Source organism: Equus przewalskii, chromosome 4 (assembly GCF_037783145.1).
Source record: "Equus przewalskii isolate Varuska chromosome 4, EquPr2, whole genome shotgun sequence".
Lineage (NCBI taxonomy): Eukaryota > Metazoa > Chordata > Mammalia > Perissodactyla > Equidae > Equus > Equus przewalskii.
Genome location: NC_091834.1, coordinates 11,655,124 through 11,675,023, shown reverse-complemented (window position 1 = coordinate 11,675,023; position 19,900 = coordinate 11,655,124). Strand labels below are relative to the sequence as shown.

The 19,900-nt window shown below is 37.9% G+C and overlaps 1 protein-coding gene across 24 annotated transcripts in view; it reads right to left on the bottom strand.

Annotated features, from left to right (window-relative positions):
• The window catches only part of SUGCT (succinyl-CoA:glutarate-CoA transferase), a 749,104-nt gene that overhangs the window by 427,911 nt on the left and 301,293 nt on the right, over positions 1-19,900 (bottom strand). The window contains exon 12 of one of the 24 annotated variants that reach the window (XM_070615483.1): positions 9,125-9,309. The exons of the other annotated variants lie outside the window; for them this stretch is intronic. Coding sequence (XP_070471584.1) covers positions 9,225-9,309 — 85 coding nt within the window. The 3' untranslated portion in view covers positions 9,125-9,224. Of the gene's footprint in view, positions 1-9,124; positions 9,310-19,900 lie in introns of those variants that run through there. 24 annotated transcript variants of the gene reach the window in all.

The window sequence follows — 19,900 nt, the reverse complement described above, 5'->3', positions numbered from 1 at the left end:
TCAGCACTTTAAATATGTCATGCCACTCCCTTCTAGCCTGTAAGGTTTCTGCTGAGAAGTCAGCTAATAGCCTTATGGGGTTTCCTTTGTATGTCACTTGTTGCCTTTCTCTTGCAGCTTTTAGAATTCTCTTTTTATCTTTAATTCTTGACATTTTAATTATAATGTGTATTGGTGTGGGGCTCTTTCAGTTTATCATGTTTTGTGTTCTCTGTGCTTCCTGTACCTAGATGTCTGTTTCCTTCTTCAGGTTAGGAAAGTTTTCAGCTATTAATTCTTTAAATAGATTCTCTGTCCCTTTGTCTCTCTCTTCTCCTTCTGGAACACCTATAATACAAATGTTAGTGTGCTTGATATTGTCCCAGAGGTCCATTGGACTGTTCTTCTTCTTTTTAATTCTTTTTTTTTTATCTGTTCAGCTTGGATGATTTCATCCAGTCTTTCGTCCAGCTCACTGATCTGTTCTTCTGTACCATCTGCTCTGCTATTGAGTGCCTCTAGTGAATTTTTCAATTCCAGTATTGTAGTCTTCATTTCTGATTGGTTCTTTTTTATATTTTCCAATTCTTTGTTGAAGTTCTCACTGAGTTCATCTATTCTTCTCCCAAGATCAGTGAGCATTCTTATGACTCTTAGTTTGTATTCTTTGTCAGGTAGATTGTTTATCTCTGCTTCCTTTACTTCTTTTTCTGGGTTTTTGTCCTGTTCCCTTACTCCGAAATTACTCCTTTGTCTCCCCATTTTTCCTCTTTCTCTGTGCTTATATCTATGTGTTAGGTAGGTCAGCTCCATCTCCTGATCTTGGAGAGGTGGCCTTATTTAAGAAATGCCTTATGAGGCCCAGTGTGCTTCCCTCTTTTCACCAGTTCCAAATGTTCCAGGAGTGTCCCCTGTGTGGGCTAAATTTATCCTTCTGTTGTGGCTGAGTCACTCTTGCTGCAAGTGCCCAGCAAGGCTAGGCTGTCCCTCCGGCCAGCTGGTTGTAATGCTAGGTTGTGTGTGGCTGCTATGAACTCTTCAGACACTTTATCAGGCATGAGAAGCCCCAGCACAGTTGGGTCCAAGGTCTAACAGCACATTCCTATTGCAGTTTTTCTGTTAAGTGAGTAGGCCCCCAGTGGGCTGGTTGCTAGGCTCAGGGAGTTATAGTTGCTGTAGCCCTCCAGCCCACAAGGCTGTTGTCAGCTCTCTCAGTATTGCAGCTGAGAGCGCCAGCCCCAGGCATAGGACCATTCAATAGTTTTAGGCTTTGGAATGTGAGGCCAATCCCCTATGTGGCTGTTTGAGAAGCACAAATCTGCTGCAGCTTACAAGCCCCACTGCCTGCAAGGCCACATACCCCAAAAACACAATCCTGCCCTGTGCATGCACCCCAACCCACTGAAGCAGACCCAGTCGCCCCACTGCAGAGGTTCCACAGAATCAACCAATGCAGGCACCCCGCTTGCACACATCCTGCCCCCAAGAGGCAGACCCATTCACCCAGCTGCAGAGCCTCCAGGCACCCCACCTATGGGGGTCGCAAGTTGCCTGAGGGACTGCTGTCGGGGGGAACCAGTCCCTAGGGCAGGCTACCTGCCCTGCTTTAGTGGGTGGGGCAGACCCCTGTGCTAACAGGCCAGGGGGAGAACTCCAATGGCATCTGCCACTGTCTGTGTCAGCACACCTGTACTAGGTCACAATAATGGCTACCACCACTGTCTAAGTCCCTAGAGAGGTCTCACCTATCACTAAGATGTACCTGGAGTCTATCAAGTGAGTTTCTTTTCACCAAAGGACTGTCACCTTCCTTTCTGGTGATATTAGGTTGCTTTCCGAAACTGGTGAATTTGTGTTTGGGTCCTTGAAGGCCAGGCTTTTTTTTCTTTTCCATTATGTCAAATAGCTTTTCAGGGTGTATTCTCTGTTGTAGTTAATAGCCAGCAAAGTCAGATATTATGACACTTGTCTCGGTTGTGCTGAGTCCAAAACCTGCATATAGCAGTAATGCACCCCCAGTCAGATCTCCCACTCCTCCAGGGAAGGCTTCATAACTTAGGATTACTCCAAGCCAGCTGTGAGGCACCGCAACTCAAAGGTGGCTTTTTTCTCTCCAGAAGGGAATTTCTGACTCTTCCACCTCAGTCAGCACAGGACCTTGTTGTGGGTTTTTTTTTTTTCCTAGTTTTCAATTCTCTCTCAGGGGTAATTGTTCCAAGAGTAGTTGTAAATTTGTTGTGTCCGTGGGAAGAGGTGAGTTCAGAGTCCATATACACCACCATCTTGACACCATCTCTGATTATTTTCTTTAAATATAATGCCTTCCCTTTTCTCTCCATTATGATGAATAAAGAGTTTTCATTATACATTTTAACTAGAGCCCAGTAATGTTAACTATCCCTACTTAGGACACAATAATATACTTCACTTCTAAATGTCAAAAAATATTCTTTCATGGAAACACCACAATGAAAGTTTCAATGTCTTGCATTAATCGATTCTTCACATCCGTATTTTCTTTCCAATGACTGTTAAAGTCATCTCTTGGCTAAGACTTCCTAAGATAGATAGATAGATTGATTGATTCTATATATCCCCAGACTGATATATGCTGAAAGAATAAAAGAGATACTTTGAACCTGGAGGTTTTTCAATCAGGATGTCAATTATTTAGGTTTTCATAAACAGAGTGCTACAATAGTTAGTCTGATAAATTTTCAAGACAAGTGAATTTATCACCACTGGATTCACCCAAGTGGCCTGAAAGATTTGCACAGAAAATGCATGTTAATATCCAAACAAACACATAGTTGCAGGCTTGCCAACAGAAAACTCAGGGGAATAGTGGAAGTTTTAGTATTTATATAAGCTTTTCACCACTGGGCGAAAGAGAGGGATTTATTTCATGTTATGGAAAACAACGGATGCACTTTGGAAATGAGACAGAGGAGAGAGGCAGCGTCTGGAGCTGCAGTTGTGACCACTGTTTGTGTCTCTGCGTGGGTGTGGGCGTGGAAGTGTTCACACATGCCTTAAACTCAATCAGTCAGAGACAGAACATCACTGCATTCCGCTGTTCCCAGAGGACACATCCATCATTTTCTTCTGAAAATCTATCTCTTGATCTAAATCTGATGTGGAATCTCTTCCTTTATCTACACAAAAAAGCCGTAAGTGCATGTTTTTATTAACCACAAAAATTCTGCTAAAAAAAAGAGAAGGAGCTGATCTAAATCACTCAGGGCAATACAATGCTGAAGATAAGACAAGAAGGGTGTCCTTAGATTCAGCCTAGTGAGTCTCAAAGCTACAGCCTCCTCTGGAAAGTTATTTGGAGACTTATAAAACAATTCAGACTTAATTGTGAACTTACTAAATCAACCCATATATTTAATTCTAGATTTTTGTTGAATTTATTTGATGCCAAAAGGGGTATTATTAATCAGATAGCACCATTTAGGTAGATGAAACACTGCTGCATAAAGACAGACTTCAGTTTAAATTTCTTAAAGTCAAAATTTGACTTAAAAAAATAAGCAAAAAACTCTTCTCTTAAGAGAATGGATTAAAGTTGCAGCCAAATCCAAGACCAGAGAGAAACTAAGAGATCTGGGCCATGAACGTGGGAGTTGGAGCTAATTGTAACATTGATGGTAATTAAATGCTGGTCATTAAATTGTTTGGTCTATATTTTGTAGGTTTTATCCTCACAAGCACATCATAAGGTAAATATTACCCTCATTTGACCAATAGGAAACTCAGGTTTGGAGGAATTAACTTGCTCAAATTCATATAGCTTGTTTTCTCCAAAATTGTTTGAGGTATGATTGATAAAAATCATATATATTTAGTGTGTACAATTTAATTTTTTAAGGAGTGCAATGTGATAACTTAATATACATATACATTGTAAAATAATTACCATAATCAAGTTAATTAACACATTCATCACCCCACAGTTACCATTTTTGTGTATGTGTGGTGAGAACACAAGATTTGCTCTCTTAGCAAATTTTAAGGGTACAATACAGTATTATTATCTATAATCAGCATGAAATACATTACATTCTCAGAACTTACTCATCTTATAACTGAAAGTTTGTACCCTTTGAAAAAGATCTCCCCATTTCCCCCACACCCTAGCCGCTGGGAACCACCATTCTATATTGTGCTTCTAGGGGTGGGTCGTTTTTAGATTCCACACATAAGTGAGATCATGCCGTATTTGTATTTCTGTTTCTGGTTTATTTCACTTAGCACTAAGAAGCTTCTTCACTACCATCCTACATACCTCAAGATATATCTCCTTACATTAATACTCACTCATTCATTCCTGATGCTTTTAGCAAGAGTTTGTTTTGTGCCAGTCATGGGGATTACAACAATAAAAAAGACAGTCCTTGTATTCAGGGATCACATTGTCTAATGGAGAACACAGCTGTGGAAACTGATGAATTACAGTGCAGGGTCCTGAGACAGGAAAACAAATTGACAACTTACAGTTGAAGCACCAAAGAGAGAGACTTGAACTGGACCTGGGGAGTCAGGGAAGAGTTCAAAACCAAGGTGACATCTGAGCCAGGTGTTGAAGGATGTTAGAATTTTCCATGTGAAAGATAGGAAGAAGGATCTTCCAGGCAGAGAGAGCAATGTGTACAAAGACCCAACCTGGAAAGAATCTGAAATCTCCCATCCCCTGCGTGGCAAACGATGAAATGGGAAAGGGAGGTTAGAACCAGAGTGCAAGGCATCTGTCTGCTAAGCTAAGGATATTGAATTTCTGCTGGCAATGAGGAACCCAGAGAGGTCTTTCAGCAGGGACTGACATAATCAGCATTGATATAAAGATTGGAAGGATATATATGCAACTAAAGGTAAAGAAACTGGACAGGAGGCAACATACTCTCTTCCTCTGATGCATCTTAAATGTGCCTCTCTATCAATATCTCCCATATTATTGTCAATCATAAACAAATTTTCACTTGAAAAAAAGTTTTCTTGACATTCTTACCCCTTTTTGTTATTATCCTATTCATCGGTTTCCAATCCGTTACTCCTTGAGCCTCTGAAATCTGACTTGGTCACCAATGCTTATTCTTACTCAATTTCCAAGGTTCTCCAGTGACCACTTGTCAAATCCCATATTCCTTTCATAGTCCTCATCCTACCTGCTCTCTGTGCAGTGTTCAGCACTGTTGACTATCCTATCTTTAGGTCCTATGTTTCCATACCTTCTTGGATTTTTAATACTTCTTTGCCCATTTCTGTTCCTTCTATTAATTCTTTTACTTTTTGATCCTAGTCCCAATATTCTTTGCTCTCTTTTACTCACCTAAATAATCCTGTCATCTCTATGCAGATGACAGCCAAAGCCATATTTCTAGCTCTGACTTTTCCCAGCTCTCTTTTCGTAGTTAGCATGGGATATCTCCACTCAGGTGCACTATCATCCCCATAAACACAACGTGCTCATGGACGACTAAGATTGCCATTTCCCCCAGAAAACTCGTACTCTTCCTTTGCCTGAACTCACACCCTTGGCTAAACCTGGAACTCTTTTCTTTTCATCATTTCTTAGAACCTATGCCTAATTGTCCTGTAGAATCAACTTTTCAAAAGTTAAGTTTTATTCCTCACTTCCCACTGTTAATATCACAGTTCAGGCCATGGATTCTTCACACCTGGACTATGGCAATAGTTGATTAAAACCTTACTGCCTCCAGTCTTCCTCTTTTCAATAAATCGTGAATTTTAGATACGTCTCAAATCTGTCCAACTGTCTCCTCCAGGATCACTATCTTCTCTTACACTAGAGAAACATACTGTTTATTGACTGTTATATCCCCATAACTTATAACATAGTTGGTGCTCAATACTTGCTGAATGAATAAAATATACGACTATTTGGGAAGAATAAGAAGGTCTCAATCACATTAGCATGAATTACTGGGGTGAATTACTTTCCCCTAAAACCTTGCTGAGATTAGGTTTATTTAGACACTGAGATTGGGAGAAGGAAGACAGTTTGAGGCTCTTAGGTTTAAATGTAATATCACAGCATCTCCTCTTCTTCTTTCTTCTTCTACACTGATCTCTAAATTCTGTATAGAAGTACGTCTTATGGAAAATAAATTTCATGTTCCCAACAACTAACTTGCAAACAAATGCTTAAAGCATAATGTTTCAATTTAGAGACTGCCTATGTTATCCAGAGAATCATAAGATCTCAGGAATTCAAAGGACCTTAAAAATCATCCATTGTTTTCTATGATCCTACAAAATCATCATATTAAGCATATTAAACATATTTTTAGTAATAGAGAACACACTGGCAGTCCAGTTACTGGAAGTATTCAAACACAGGAAGTATGCTAAAGAAAAGGCACGAGATATGAGTAGATTCGGATTTGAGCCAGTCCTGGCACCTCCTATCCATGTGACCTCAATAAAAATATCAATTAATAACATTCACAAGTCTTCAAATCAAAGAAACCACTTATTAAGCATTTACCAAGTACAAGGCTCTATGCTAAGCTATTTACATGCATTATTTTATTTAATTCTCACAATTCTGTGAGGTAAGTACCATCATTACGTTCATTTTAAAGATCAGTAAATCAAGGTTTAGAGAGTTTAAGTAACCTTTTTAAGTTATATCAACATTAAGTAGCCAAGCTGGAAGTCTATTCTGGGTCCAAAGCCCATGTGTTAACCACCACTTTCTACTGCTTAACTCTGAGCATTGAAGTCCAGGAGAACAGACCAAACAAAGCTCTGTGAGTGACGTGCTGCTGAAGACCGGTCCCAGAGAGGGCTTAAAAAGGAGTAATTCAAGTCCAGCTTCTTGGTGCTACTGTTAACAAGAGCCTTTTATATAGTAGGCACCACAAGAAATAGTTTGCATATATTCTTTCTAGTCCTTATAATCCTAGGAAGTGAGTCTGATGATTCTCATGATTAAGGAAACAAAGTCATAGAGAAGTAGAGTAGGGAAGTACATGAATCGGAAGGCTCAACTCTATCAGCCGATGGGGTCTTGAACTGGTCCTTCTCTATGCTCATTCAATAGGGTAGACCTGTGAGAAGTCAGCATCACCCCAATCAAATCTAACACATGGTGCCATCGTTAGGCCATTGACAGTTGAGCTACTGTTTGCCCCCAGAGTTGGTGGGGAGAGGGAGGTCAATTCTGTACTGAGTGAGTTGCCTAGGCTTCATCTATTCCTGACTTCTTTCCCATTGACCACTGATCAACCCTATGGTCCCATAATGTCTCATAATATTGGCCACCATTTTCCAATCTGATCCTTTTAAGAACTCTATGAGAAAGGACAAATTATCTGCATTCAGAACTCATCTCACTACATACTGCTGCCCTTTATAAAAGATAACCAACAAGTAAATCAACAAGTAAAAGTATTGAAAAGACAAGCCTGACTTTTAATCCTAACCTCACCTAGCTTTATGACTATAGGTAAGTTAACTTCTCTGAGCTCCAATTTTCTCATCTATTTTAAGTAGTAATTAGGTACATTGCTTAGCATAGCACCCAGCATATAGTAAGTACCCAAGAAATGGTATTTACTTAGTAGTAGTATCACTTATAGTAAAAATAAACACAATAAAAAATATGTTTATAATTGCAAATCCAAGGAAGGAATTTACATAGGAATTGACAATTTACATAGCAGGTCCTGTTTATTGCTGATCATCTCTCAGATATTACTTGGTTATAAAAGCATAAGTACAGGGCCAGCCCTGTGGCGTAATGGTTAAGTTCACACACTCAGCTTCAGTGGCCTGGGGTTCACAGGTTGGACCCCGGGCACAGACCTAGTACTGCTTGTCAAACCACATTGTGGCAGAATCCCACATAAAATAGAGGAAGATTAGCACAGACGTTAGCTCAGTGACAATCTTCCTCAAGCAACAAGCAAAAAGAGGAAGATTGGCAACAGATGTTAGCTCAGGGCCAATCTTCCTCACACACACACACACACACACAAATGTGTAAGCAGTGGCTGGCCCCATGGGCGGGTAGTTAAAGTTTCACATGCTCCACTTTGGCAGCCCAGGTTTGCAGGTTCAGATCCCAGGCACGGATCTACTCCACTCATGGGCCATGATATGGAGGCCTCCTGCATACCAAATAGAGGAAGATTGGCACAAATGTTAGCTCAGGGCTAATCTTCCTCACCAAAAAAAAAAACCCAACAAACATAGCATTAGCATATATATACATATATCAAATCATTATGTTGTACACCTAAAACTAACACAATGTCGTATGTCAATTATACCTCAATAAAAAAATATTAAAAAAATTTTAAACATAAAATATCTAAGCTTCCGGGACTTCTAAAATAAATTCATGTGTCACTTCATTCCTGCTTCTTTCTTTTTCTAGAAAATATCAGTGTTTGTATTGGAGCCTGTAGGGGATAGGTCTTCATTACACTTGGAGATCCCTTAGCAGGGAGTGACAAGGCAGAGATTTCAAGCTAGGTGGGGAAAAATAGAGCAGACACATTTTACCAGGTTAACAATGAAGAGAGTTGAAGCAATTTAGAGAGGTACCATAAATATAGCTTGTGGAGAGGCCACCGAGCTTAAAGATCTTATCTTTTTGTCTCATCCTAATGGTTAAGACTAAGTCCAAAGTCTCAATTGCCACCACTGACGAAAGAGAATGCCAGCTGGGGGGTCACGCTGCGTCCATATCTGGATGAGGCCTCATTTCTCTAAGCGGCCCCCAGATGCCCCCGGACAAAATCTGGTGACTTAAAAGTCAATGACAGCAACTTGGAGCAAATAAAAGGTTTCTTTTACCCTTATATCCTGCTAGACTTTGTGAGATGCTCAAAGACATAATTGTCAGAGTTCCTTGAAGGGGAATAGGACAAAGTTTGTGGCAAAAGTGAAAGCATATCCCTCTTGGTTTCATGAATTTTTCCCCACTTTTGCGTCAGAACAGAAAAGTATTTAAGGATAAACTATATATGGAGACTCTGTGGTAAGACTCTAAATCTTTGAATCCTCTCAATCATTTTCCCACACAAAATTTCAGGACTCCAAAAATGTAGGTTATTTTGGGGGTCTACTTAGTTGTCTTTTCAGAGAGGTTTTATGTGAAAATCCAAATGTAACATATTAGAACATGTGACTTTATGTTACAAAAGCATTCTTCAATTCACACAATGACTTGCTCATATAATTGAAAACATGAACCAATTTGCAAGATATTTTCACATATTTATGCATAAGAGGTATACCTGCCTTGTTGCTATGTCGTCTCTATGGTAGAGTTGTTGATCTGCCAACCACAGTCTCCTGAAAATAAGTATCGATATTTGTATACCAAAAACCCATAATCTTTTCAAAATTTGCACACATTCGTTCCATCCCCTTACACAAACAAATGTAACTACATTTGTGGATTTCTCTTTTAGATGATAAGGATGGCTCTCCAAGATAGCGGGGAGAAAGATCTCTTAACACACAACCGTCTTGATATACAGAAGACTAGACCCAGAATGCTGTGCCTTTAAACTTCAAATAATTTTGTGAAAAACCTAGAAAGCCAAAGAAATATCTTGCAGAAACTTAACAAAAACAATGGAGAATTGCAAAATACATTATACTGTAAGCCAGTAAGATCTGAATACAACTTGGGAAAGACATGCTGTCCACATCACATAAAAGATTCGGGAAGAGTTTCTCTTAATATCATGGCAATGCTTCACAAAGATTTTTAAAAGAAAATTCAGGAATATTACCCACTAGAGTTAGTTTTTAAATTATTAAATTTATTTTTAATTTTACTCTTGTGAAATATTTCAAACATGCCAAAAAGTATAGGCATAGAAAACTATAGAAAAGAAAATAATATAAATACTTCTGTCCCCTCACCCACCCACCTTGTTAAGATGTTAATATCACAGCATATTTGCATCCTAGCTTTCAGGAGCAAAATGTTACAAACACAAGTGAGGCCTCTTTCGTACCACTCCTCGACCTTATTTCCTTTTTCCCTCACCTCAGAAGTAACCACCAACCTAAAGTTCATGTGCATCTCTCTGTTCACATTATTCTACTTATATTACATAAGTATGTGCTGTTTGGATTAATCTATAAGCAATACAAAGCGTCATATTGTATGTTTTTAAACTTTATGCTACAACTTGCTTTCCTTATTGGACATTTTAATTTTAAGATCTGTCCATATTTATATAGAGAAGAGAGAGAGATTTGGCTTATTCATATTTTATCCACTGGGCACATTCCTATGTGAATATTCCACAATTTACCTTTTCTCCTACTATTAATGGTCCATTGTTTCCAGTTTCTTACTACTACACACAATGCTTTGATGGAACCTCAAGCATTTCTCTGTTTATTCAAAGAGGAATGATTCCCTAAGGTATGTACAGAGAAGTAGAACTGCTGAGTCATAAAGCAGGCACACCATTACCTGTATTAGATTTTGCCAAATTCTCCTCCAAAGTGCTTGATGCCAATTTCTGCTTCTACTACGCTCCATATTCTCACCAACTTTAGCTATTGTCAGACTAAAGTTTTGCCAATCTGATAGAGGTGGAATGGTATCTCATAGTTACCTTAAGTCGCATTTCTCACAACTAGAGAAACTAAACATCTTTTCATAAGCTTATGGGCTATGAGACATTTTTTTTTCCTTTTGTGTCTTTCCTCTTCATATCTTTCACCCATTTCTCAGTTGAACCGTTTGTCTTTTCTTATTGACTTCTATAAATATTTGCATAGTCTAGATACAAATCCTTTATCAGTTATATGCATTTCAAATTTTTCCTCCTCGACTATAGCTTGTCTTTTAGCTTTATTTACTTTTCATACGGAAGCTATTAATTTTAACGTAGACAAATTATGATTCTTGTCCTTTAAGGTTTTTGCTTTCCATATTGGTTTAAAAAGTTAATGTTTAGCTCAAAACCTTGTCATGAGGAACTAAATGAACTAACACTTTAAAGGTGTTTAGAACAGTCCGTGGTACATGTGACTGCTACACAAATGCTAAATAAAGAAAACTATACTAACATTTCTGGGGCGGTAAACTGTTGGCAGGGAGGGGGAAGAAACTAGAATAGAAGTTCTGGAAACAAAAATTTGGTACAGGGCTGCATTCCCTAAATGCAGGGCCTATAGGAAATGTCTCTTAGGACAAATCTGAGTAAACCCAAACCAAACCAATGGGCTTTCATAAGATCCAGGCTAGAGTCTACAATGCAGTAACTATAAACAGGCTTGTGACACTTCTATAACCCACAGAGAAACAGCTGGAATTTGTTGGTCGGCGTTTCTACCGTAAACAGAACCACAGATTTAATATTTCCTGTAATTTCCTCAGACCTTATTTCCTCTTAGGAATTTATCTCTACATATTACTGATAAATTATGGTTAAAGTTATCTTTTTCCCCCCTAGCATTCACTAGCTCTCTCCTTTGTCTGCATGTCAATTCACAGGCCACACAAAAGACAGAGTAAGAGTCCATCCAGGGAATTCAGCCACTGCCTTCTAGGTCAGGGTTGCTCAGGACTTTTCATATAACTTGTTCTTAAACACGCCAAGACACTTACTAGGCTGAGTAGCCACTATGTCTTAAGATTCACACCAATTATTACCACATTAACAATTCTGGTCCATACACAATGATCATTCACAGTTCAGAAACATATTCTATTTTGTACAGATTTTAAATGAAGAGTGGGTCATATAATGGTTTGGCCTGACCAGCACTGCTGTGACCGTCCATACAGCCTAAGTGGCATCATTGCAAACACGATATGGGAAAGTTGACCACATGGCCAAGGTCCAGTGACACCTCACAACAGGGCTTCTCGTACTAAAACTAAGCTTCTGTAATTGAGATGTGTTTGTGAAGAACTACTCGTAAAGCAATACATAATTATTGTATAAAGAATATTTAAATATCAACAGGCACACAAAACAATAAAATCAACTATAACCTTACTACACAGAAATAATTTTGGTTTATACATATCTTTTAGCATTTTTGTATGAATATATATTTTTAAACATTTAAAAAGGATCACAATGGGGTTTTTTTTCCTTTTCTATTGTGTTAGAATACACATAACATAAAACGTATCATCCTAACCATTTTTACGTGTCCCATTGAGTGGTATTAAATACATTTACATGTTGTGCAGCCATCACCACCATCCATTCCAATAACTCTTTTCATCTTGTAAAATGAAAACTCTCTATCTGTTAAAAAATAACTCCCCATTCTCCCCTTCCCCCGGCCCCTGGCAACCACCATTACACTTTCCATCTCTATGACGTTGACTACTCTAAGTACCTCATGTAAGTGGAATCATACAGTATTTGTCTTTTTGTGACTGACAATTCACTTAGCATAATGTCTTCAAGATTTACCCATGTAGTAGCATATTGCAGAATTTGAATCCTTCTTTTTTTTTTCTGAAGATTAGCCCTGAGCAAACATCCGTGCCCATCTTCCTCTTCTTTATATGTAGGACACCTGCCACAGCACAGCTTGATAAGTGGTGCATAGGTCTGCACCCAAGATCTGAACCTGCAAACCCCGGGCCTCCGAAGCGGAGTGTGCAAACTTAACCGCTACACCACTGAGCCAGCCTGAATTTTCTTCCTTTTTAATGCTGAATAAAAATACAAAACATTGCTGAGAGAAATTAAAGAAGACATAAATAAATGAAAACATGCCCATGTTCATGGATTGGAAGACTTAATATTGTTAAAATGTCAATATTACTCAAAGTGATCTACACATTCAATGTAATTCCTATTGAAATCCCAACTACGCTTTTTGCAGAAATAGAGAAACCCATTCTAAAATGCATATGAAATCTTAAGGGACCCCAAATAGCCAAAACAATCCCAAAAAGGAAGAACAAAACTGGAGGACTCACACTTCCTGATTTCAAAACTCACTACAAAGCTACAATAATCAAAATAGTGTGGCATTGGTATAAAGACACACGTAAAGACTAATGGAAGAATAGAGGGCCCAGAAATCAACCCTCACTTTTACAGTCAGATGATTTCTGACAAGGACGCCAAGACCATTCAATGGGGAAAAGAACAGTTTTTTCAACAGGTAAGTTGGACTCTTACCTAACACCATATATAAAAATTAATTCAAATGGACCAGGACCTAAATGTAAGACCTGAAACAATAAAAATATTAGAAGAAAACATACAATAAAAGCTTCACAACATTGGATTTGGCAATGATTTCTGGGCTGTGACACCAAATACAAAGAAAGCAAAAGAAAAAATAGACAAATTGGATTTCATGAAGATTTGAAAAATCTGTACATCAAAAGACACTATTCACAGAGTAAAAAGGCAACCCAGAGAATGGGGGAAAATATTTGCAAATTATATATCTGATAAGGGATTAATATCTAGAATATACAGAGAACTACAAAAACTCAATAACAACAACAAAAACCCTGATTCAAAAACGGGCAAAGGACTTGGAAATAGACATTTCTCCAAAGCACGTGAAAAGACGCCCAACATCACTAATCATAGGGAAATATAACTCAAAACTACAATGGGATACCACTTCACACTCATTAGGATGGCTACTATTGAAAAAACAGAAAACAACAAGTGTTGGTGAGGATATGGAGAAATTCGAACTCTTGTGCTCTGTTGGTGGGAATGTAAAATGGTACAGCCACCTGGAAAACAGTACGAAGGCTCCTCAAAAAATTAAAAATGGAATTATGACCTTGCAATTCCACTTCTGAGTACATACTCAAAAGAACTGAAAGCAGAGTCTCAAAGAGATAATTTGGACACTCATGTTCATAACAGTATCATTCACAATAGCTAAAACATGGAAGCAAACCAACCGTCTATTGATCAATGTTTTGTAACCACTGAAAATTTGGTAATCATAAGTCCATGTTAATAAATAGTTACCTCCTCTAGCATTTGGATATTTATGGTTTATTTTCCTAAGGTGTGTGAATATTGCTTCAATAAATATCCTTGCAGCTAAATTTCTATACATGATCTTATTTCCTTAGGATTCGTTCTTAGAAATGGAAATACTTTAAATTTTAAAACATTTTTATATTCATTCATTGAATAAGTATTTGTTGAGTTCCTGCTAAGTGCTAGGCACTGTCTGGGGTTTCAGCAGTGAACAAAAGACGAACATCCTCATCGCCACGGAATTTGCCTAGGGAAGGCGATGAATGAGTAAAATCCATATTATTTGTGGAAGTGCTATGAAGAAAAATAAAGGAGAAAATAAACCCCTTCCATGAGCAGTGGCACCTTTTAATAGGATCACCTAAGAAGGTCTCAGTGAGAAGAAGATGTGTTAAATGCATTATATAAGCAGTTTCACTCACAGAAACTAGATATTATCATTTTTATCATTTGATTTGATTTCTCCCTATTTGGCAGGCAAAAATAAAAAAGGCATCTCAATTACTAATTCTTTTGGTTATTTGTATATCTTGTCCTGTAAAATGTCTGATTATATTCTTTGGACAATTTTCTATTGGGTTTTCCTTTTTCTTATTAATGTGTAAAAGTTCTTTTTATATTAATTTATAATTTACATTGTCTGCTTTTATGTGGAAATTTTGGAAGATCCACACACTACGCTGCCACTGCCACTGCCATCTTCCCAGAAGTTCAAGGGTATTATTTTCAAGAAATTTGGAGAAGTTTCCTTAGAAGACTCCTAGTCAGGTGTCATTTTGAGCTCAAAAGACACTCATTTATAACAATTTTTATTCTTTTTCCTGGCCAAGTTAAACTCGTTATCCCCTGACCAACAGACATTTTTTCATTACTTGCTTCTAGTCCTACACTGGCTTAAAAGGAATCACTGGTGATTTATGAGGTCCACTTCTTCTAGTCACTTAAAATACACAGTTGGACCATCAGCATTGTATCAAGTATAATCTAAATCCGAGTATATAGTAATGAAAAGCAACACACCATGAAATGCAAGCCTGCAATTTCTTAATTTTCCTGCTTCAAACCCCTCTTTTTAATATTTCTCTACTGAATTTAATTTAAACTCATTAAACAAAGGAAATTTGCAAATGAACTATAAAAATCTACTGCTTCACAAATTTACACATTTTCTTATCTGGTATCTTCCTTGAATAAATAGTCTTTAAAAAGAGAACATTATTTTGTCACTGTACACAAAATACTAGCATGAAAATGGCATAAAGAAAATAGGTTATAAGCTATAAAATGCTTTGTTTTAATTTCAAAGAATCCCAGAGGTGGAATGAATTTTACTGGCAACTTCCTCCAACACTTGAAAGCCAGAAGAGTGGTCATTCCACCCGTGTTTGTAGGATTACAGTACAGGACGTGCTCTGCCAGGAAAGATAGCACTTTCAAAAGCAACTCACCTCATATTTGGAAATCTCTAAATGACAATTCCAGTTTCCCAATCTTTCTGCCCTTTCTCCATCCTCCCTAGCCCCACTCACCCTAGTTTCCTTTCCCTGATGGAGATCCCAAGAGTCCTTCCAGGTGAGAACCAATGCTGCAAACATTAGAAGACAACCGTTCACATCCATCCTAGAATCTGCCTCTGGAAACTTCCTCCCATTGACCTTCTTGAGTCCTGAGAGCCTCCTTCGATATTTTAAAACAGCAGTCACACCCTTCCTCCCAAGTCACCTCTTCTATAAGCTAAAAACCCTATATCCTTTGGCTATCCCTCAATAGGGCACATATAAAGAATTTAAACAATTCTTAGGCTACTCATCAATGGAGCAAATATTTTGTCCAAAGGGAAAAGATAAAACTAAATCATCACAGAGAAACTTGTTCAGCCTCACTTACAATTTAACAAATGAGAGTTAAATGATTTGAGGCATCATTACATACCATAACAAGTGAAAAAATGAATGTTACACATTACTGAGGCGCTACAAATTATCTCAAATTTTCTTGAAAACAATCTGTTAAGAAGTAATAAGAACTATGGATCCGTTTATTCAGTTTAAATGATGCCATTTGTACAGTGATATTCAAACCAAAAGCTTCTAATAGCGGTAAAAAAGTAAAAATACCCTAAATGCCTAGAAAACAGCAAGATGCCTTCGTATCCGCCAGAATATTTATACAACAGGTTAGTACATAAGCAATTTAAAGTAAATATATAGCCAATATACACTAAATACTTCATACAATATACACAAAAATACTTTAGCAAATGCAAAAACAGAACTCACAATTGTATGTGCATATAATTATATCTAATTACATATATACATTAACAAAACTCCAAAAACAATTTGGCAAGATATAAATAGAACTAAATGTTCATTACGTTCTTTTTTTACGCAAAATTTTTCAAATCCTTAAGAAAACCCAAGATGAATAAAGCAGTCTCATAGTTCCATAAAGAATATCGGGACCGCCACTAACTGTAAGTACCATAGGGCAGGAAATGAGTCTGCTGGTTCCCTGGTGTAGCCTTGCATTTCATAGCTGACATTTCTATGGCATACATGTGTGCTGGATACCATTTTAAGCACTTTACATAGATTACACATTTAATACTCACAATAACTCTACAACATAAATACTATTATTGTCCCCATTTGATAGATGAGGAGCCTGAAGCACAGAGAGGTCACACAGTGAGTAAGAGACAGAACCAGGATTAGAACCCAGATGGTATGAGTTCCAGAGTCCACACTTTTCCCACCCTCTCCCCACGCTATACCATCTCAATAAACAAGGAGGTGAGCAATAAAAGGTGGTTGAATATATGCATATATGGATGAATGTATTGATGGATCAATCAATCGATGGATTGATAAATTATTTGGGTTTACTCTCTCTGGAACCTGAGAAAGAAAACTAACGTATTGAGCACCTTTTGCACTCCGGCACTGTGCTAGTGCTTTCATACATTATCTCACTAAATCACAGAAACAGCCTTGCAAGGATGCAGCGTTATTGCCCATTTTTTAATATGAGGAAACTGGGTGTTGTTCATTTGATGCTGAATCTTGGAAAAGTAACCCTGGAACTCAAAATGATGCATGGCACAGTGGCAGCTCAATATATATTTACTCAATGGAAGATTTTAAAGTAACTTTTTAATACTTAGAAAAGGAAATAGAAAGAATTAGTAGCCAATAGGTTTTCTTAAAGTCAAATAATACCAAGCCAATCTTATTTTCTTTTTTGATTGGGTTCTAAACAGGTATGTGAGGGAAATACTAGGGACAAAACGCTCCTGGATTTCACCAACGCTAACAAGGTCGTTCAAAATATCTTTGTGGTTGAGATGGAAAAATGTAGTGTGCTAATGACATAACTGTGTGAATTTGAAGCCAGTCAAAGAAACACCCAGAGAGTTTCGTTTCAGTCTTGGGTAATAAGTTAGTTTCTGTTGTTGAACCTAAATGAGGACTAAGATGAGGTCATGGTGGTCAGATTTGTGCATAGCAAGAAGCTGGTAGATAGACAGCAAAACCAAGTTGTTTTAAACAGAAGCAATTTTATTTTAAACAAAATTAATAAAAAATGTATTTAAGTCCAAAAATAATAAATGCACAAAGAGAAATAAGACTTAGTAGCAGCTGGGTTTTTTTTAAAAAAAGGAGTTTTTGTGGTTATTTACTGTGAATCAACATGTCACCCAGCAGCCAAATATGAGTAAAAACTTACACTTCATCAACAGAACTCTGTTACCCAAAAGAAATTGACTCCTGCACCGCTATACGGCTGCCCAGCTGGATCCCGGCAATAAGTAACGCTTATCAGGTGTTTGCCGTGTGCCAGGCCCCCTGCTAAGGGCTTTACCTCTACTGTTTTCACTCATTTAACTCTCTCAACAAGTCTACAGGTAAGGATTATTATTATTATCCCCAATTTACAAATGACAAAATCTGAAGCACAGAAGTCACACAGTTTGCCTATTACCTTACAACTAACAGGGCAGGACAAGTGTTGAAAGCTGAGCAGTCTAATTCAAGCTTCAGCTTATGTTAACCACAGTTCTATTCAGCCTTTCTTGTCCTCTGACGTCAAAAGTTACAGAAGCTGTAGGTGGCCCATCCCATGTGTCCTTTTTTCTTTATTGAGGTAACACTGGTTTAAAACATTATATAAATTTCAGGTGTGCATCGTTATGTTTCGACTTCTGTGTAGACTATATCATGTTCACCACCAAAATTCTAGTTGCCATCTATCACTGTACACATGCGCCCCTTTATCTCTTTCCTCCTCCCCCTAACCCCCTTCTCTTCTGGTAACCTGGAAATCTGGTAATCTGTTCTCTATAACTATGTGTTTGTTTGCTGTTGTTTATGTTGTTTTCTATCTTCCACATATGAATGAAATCATATGGCATTTGGCTTTCTCTGGCTGACTTATTTTGCTTAGCATAGTACTCTCAAGGTCCATCCATGTTGTCACGAACAGCAAGATTTCACCTTTTATATGGCTGAGTGGTTTTCCATTGTGTATGTATGTATGTGTGTGTGTGTGTGTGTGTGTGTGTGTGTATCAGATCTCGTTTATCCATTTATCTGTCAATGGGCACTTAGATTGTTTCCAACTGGCTATTGTGAATAATGCTGCAACGAACATAGGGGTGCATATGTGTTTTTGAACTAATGTCTTCATGTTCTTTAGATAAATACCCAGAAGTGGAATAGTTGGACCATATGGTAATTCTATTTTTAATTTTTTTAGGAATCTCCATACTGGTTTCCATGGTAGCTGTACCAATTTACATTCCCATTAGCAGTGTACAAGGGTTCCCTTTTCTCCACATCCTCTCCAACACTTGTTATTTCTTGTCTTTTTATTAATGGCCATTCTAATGGGCATGAGGTGATATCTCATTGTGGTTTTGATTTGCATTTCCCTAATAATTAATGATGTTGAACATCTTTTCATGTGCCTGTTGGCCAGCTGGATATCTTCTTGGAAACATGTCTGTTCAGATCATCTGCCCATTTTTTAATTGGCTTGTTTGATTTTTTGTTGTTAAGTTGTATGAGTTCTTTACATATTTTGGATATTAACCCTTGTATGATTTGCAAATATCTTCTCCCAACTGCTAGGTTGTCTTTTCATTTTGTTGATGGTTTCTTTTGTCATGCAGAAGCTTTTTAGGTTGATATAGTCCCATTTGTTTATTTTTTCTTTTGTTCCCCTTGCCTGAGGAGACATATTCAAAAAGATCCTGCTAAGATTGACGTCAAAGAGTGTACTGCCTATGTTTTCTTCTAGGAGTTTTATGGTTTCAAGTCTTACATTCAAGCCTTTAATCCATTTTAATTAATTTTTGTGTGTGGTGTAAGATAATGGTCTACTTTCATTCTTTTGCATGTGGCTGTCCAGTTTTCTCAACACCATTTATTGAAGACACTTTCCTTTCTCCATTGTATGTTCTTGGCTCCTTTGTCAAAAATTAGCTGTCCATAAATGTGTGGGTTTATTTCTGGGCCCTCAGTTCTGTTCCACTGATCTGTGTGTCTGTTTTTCTGCCAGTGCCATGCTGTTTTGATTACTATAGCTTTGTAGTGTACTTTGAAATCAAGCAGTGTGATGCCTCCAGCTTTGTTCTTCTTTCTCAGGATTGCTTTGGCTATTGGGGGTCTTTCATTGTTTCATATAAATTTTAAGATTCTTTGTTCTATTTCCATGTGCCTTTGACCAACACGAGTTCTACTGCAGATATAGACAGCTCCAGCCTGCTGACAGCTTCCCATCTCAAATGCCTCTGCCTCTTCTTTGTATGTGGGCTTTCTCCAACACCATGGGAATTGGCTGGTCTGCACCTCCAGGGGCAACCCTCAAACACTGGGGGACAGGAGCTGGTGGATAAATGCCCCAGAATCCCCATCCTCTGGTGAGAT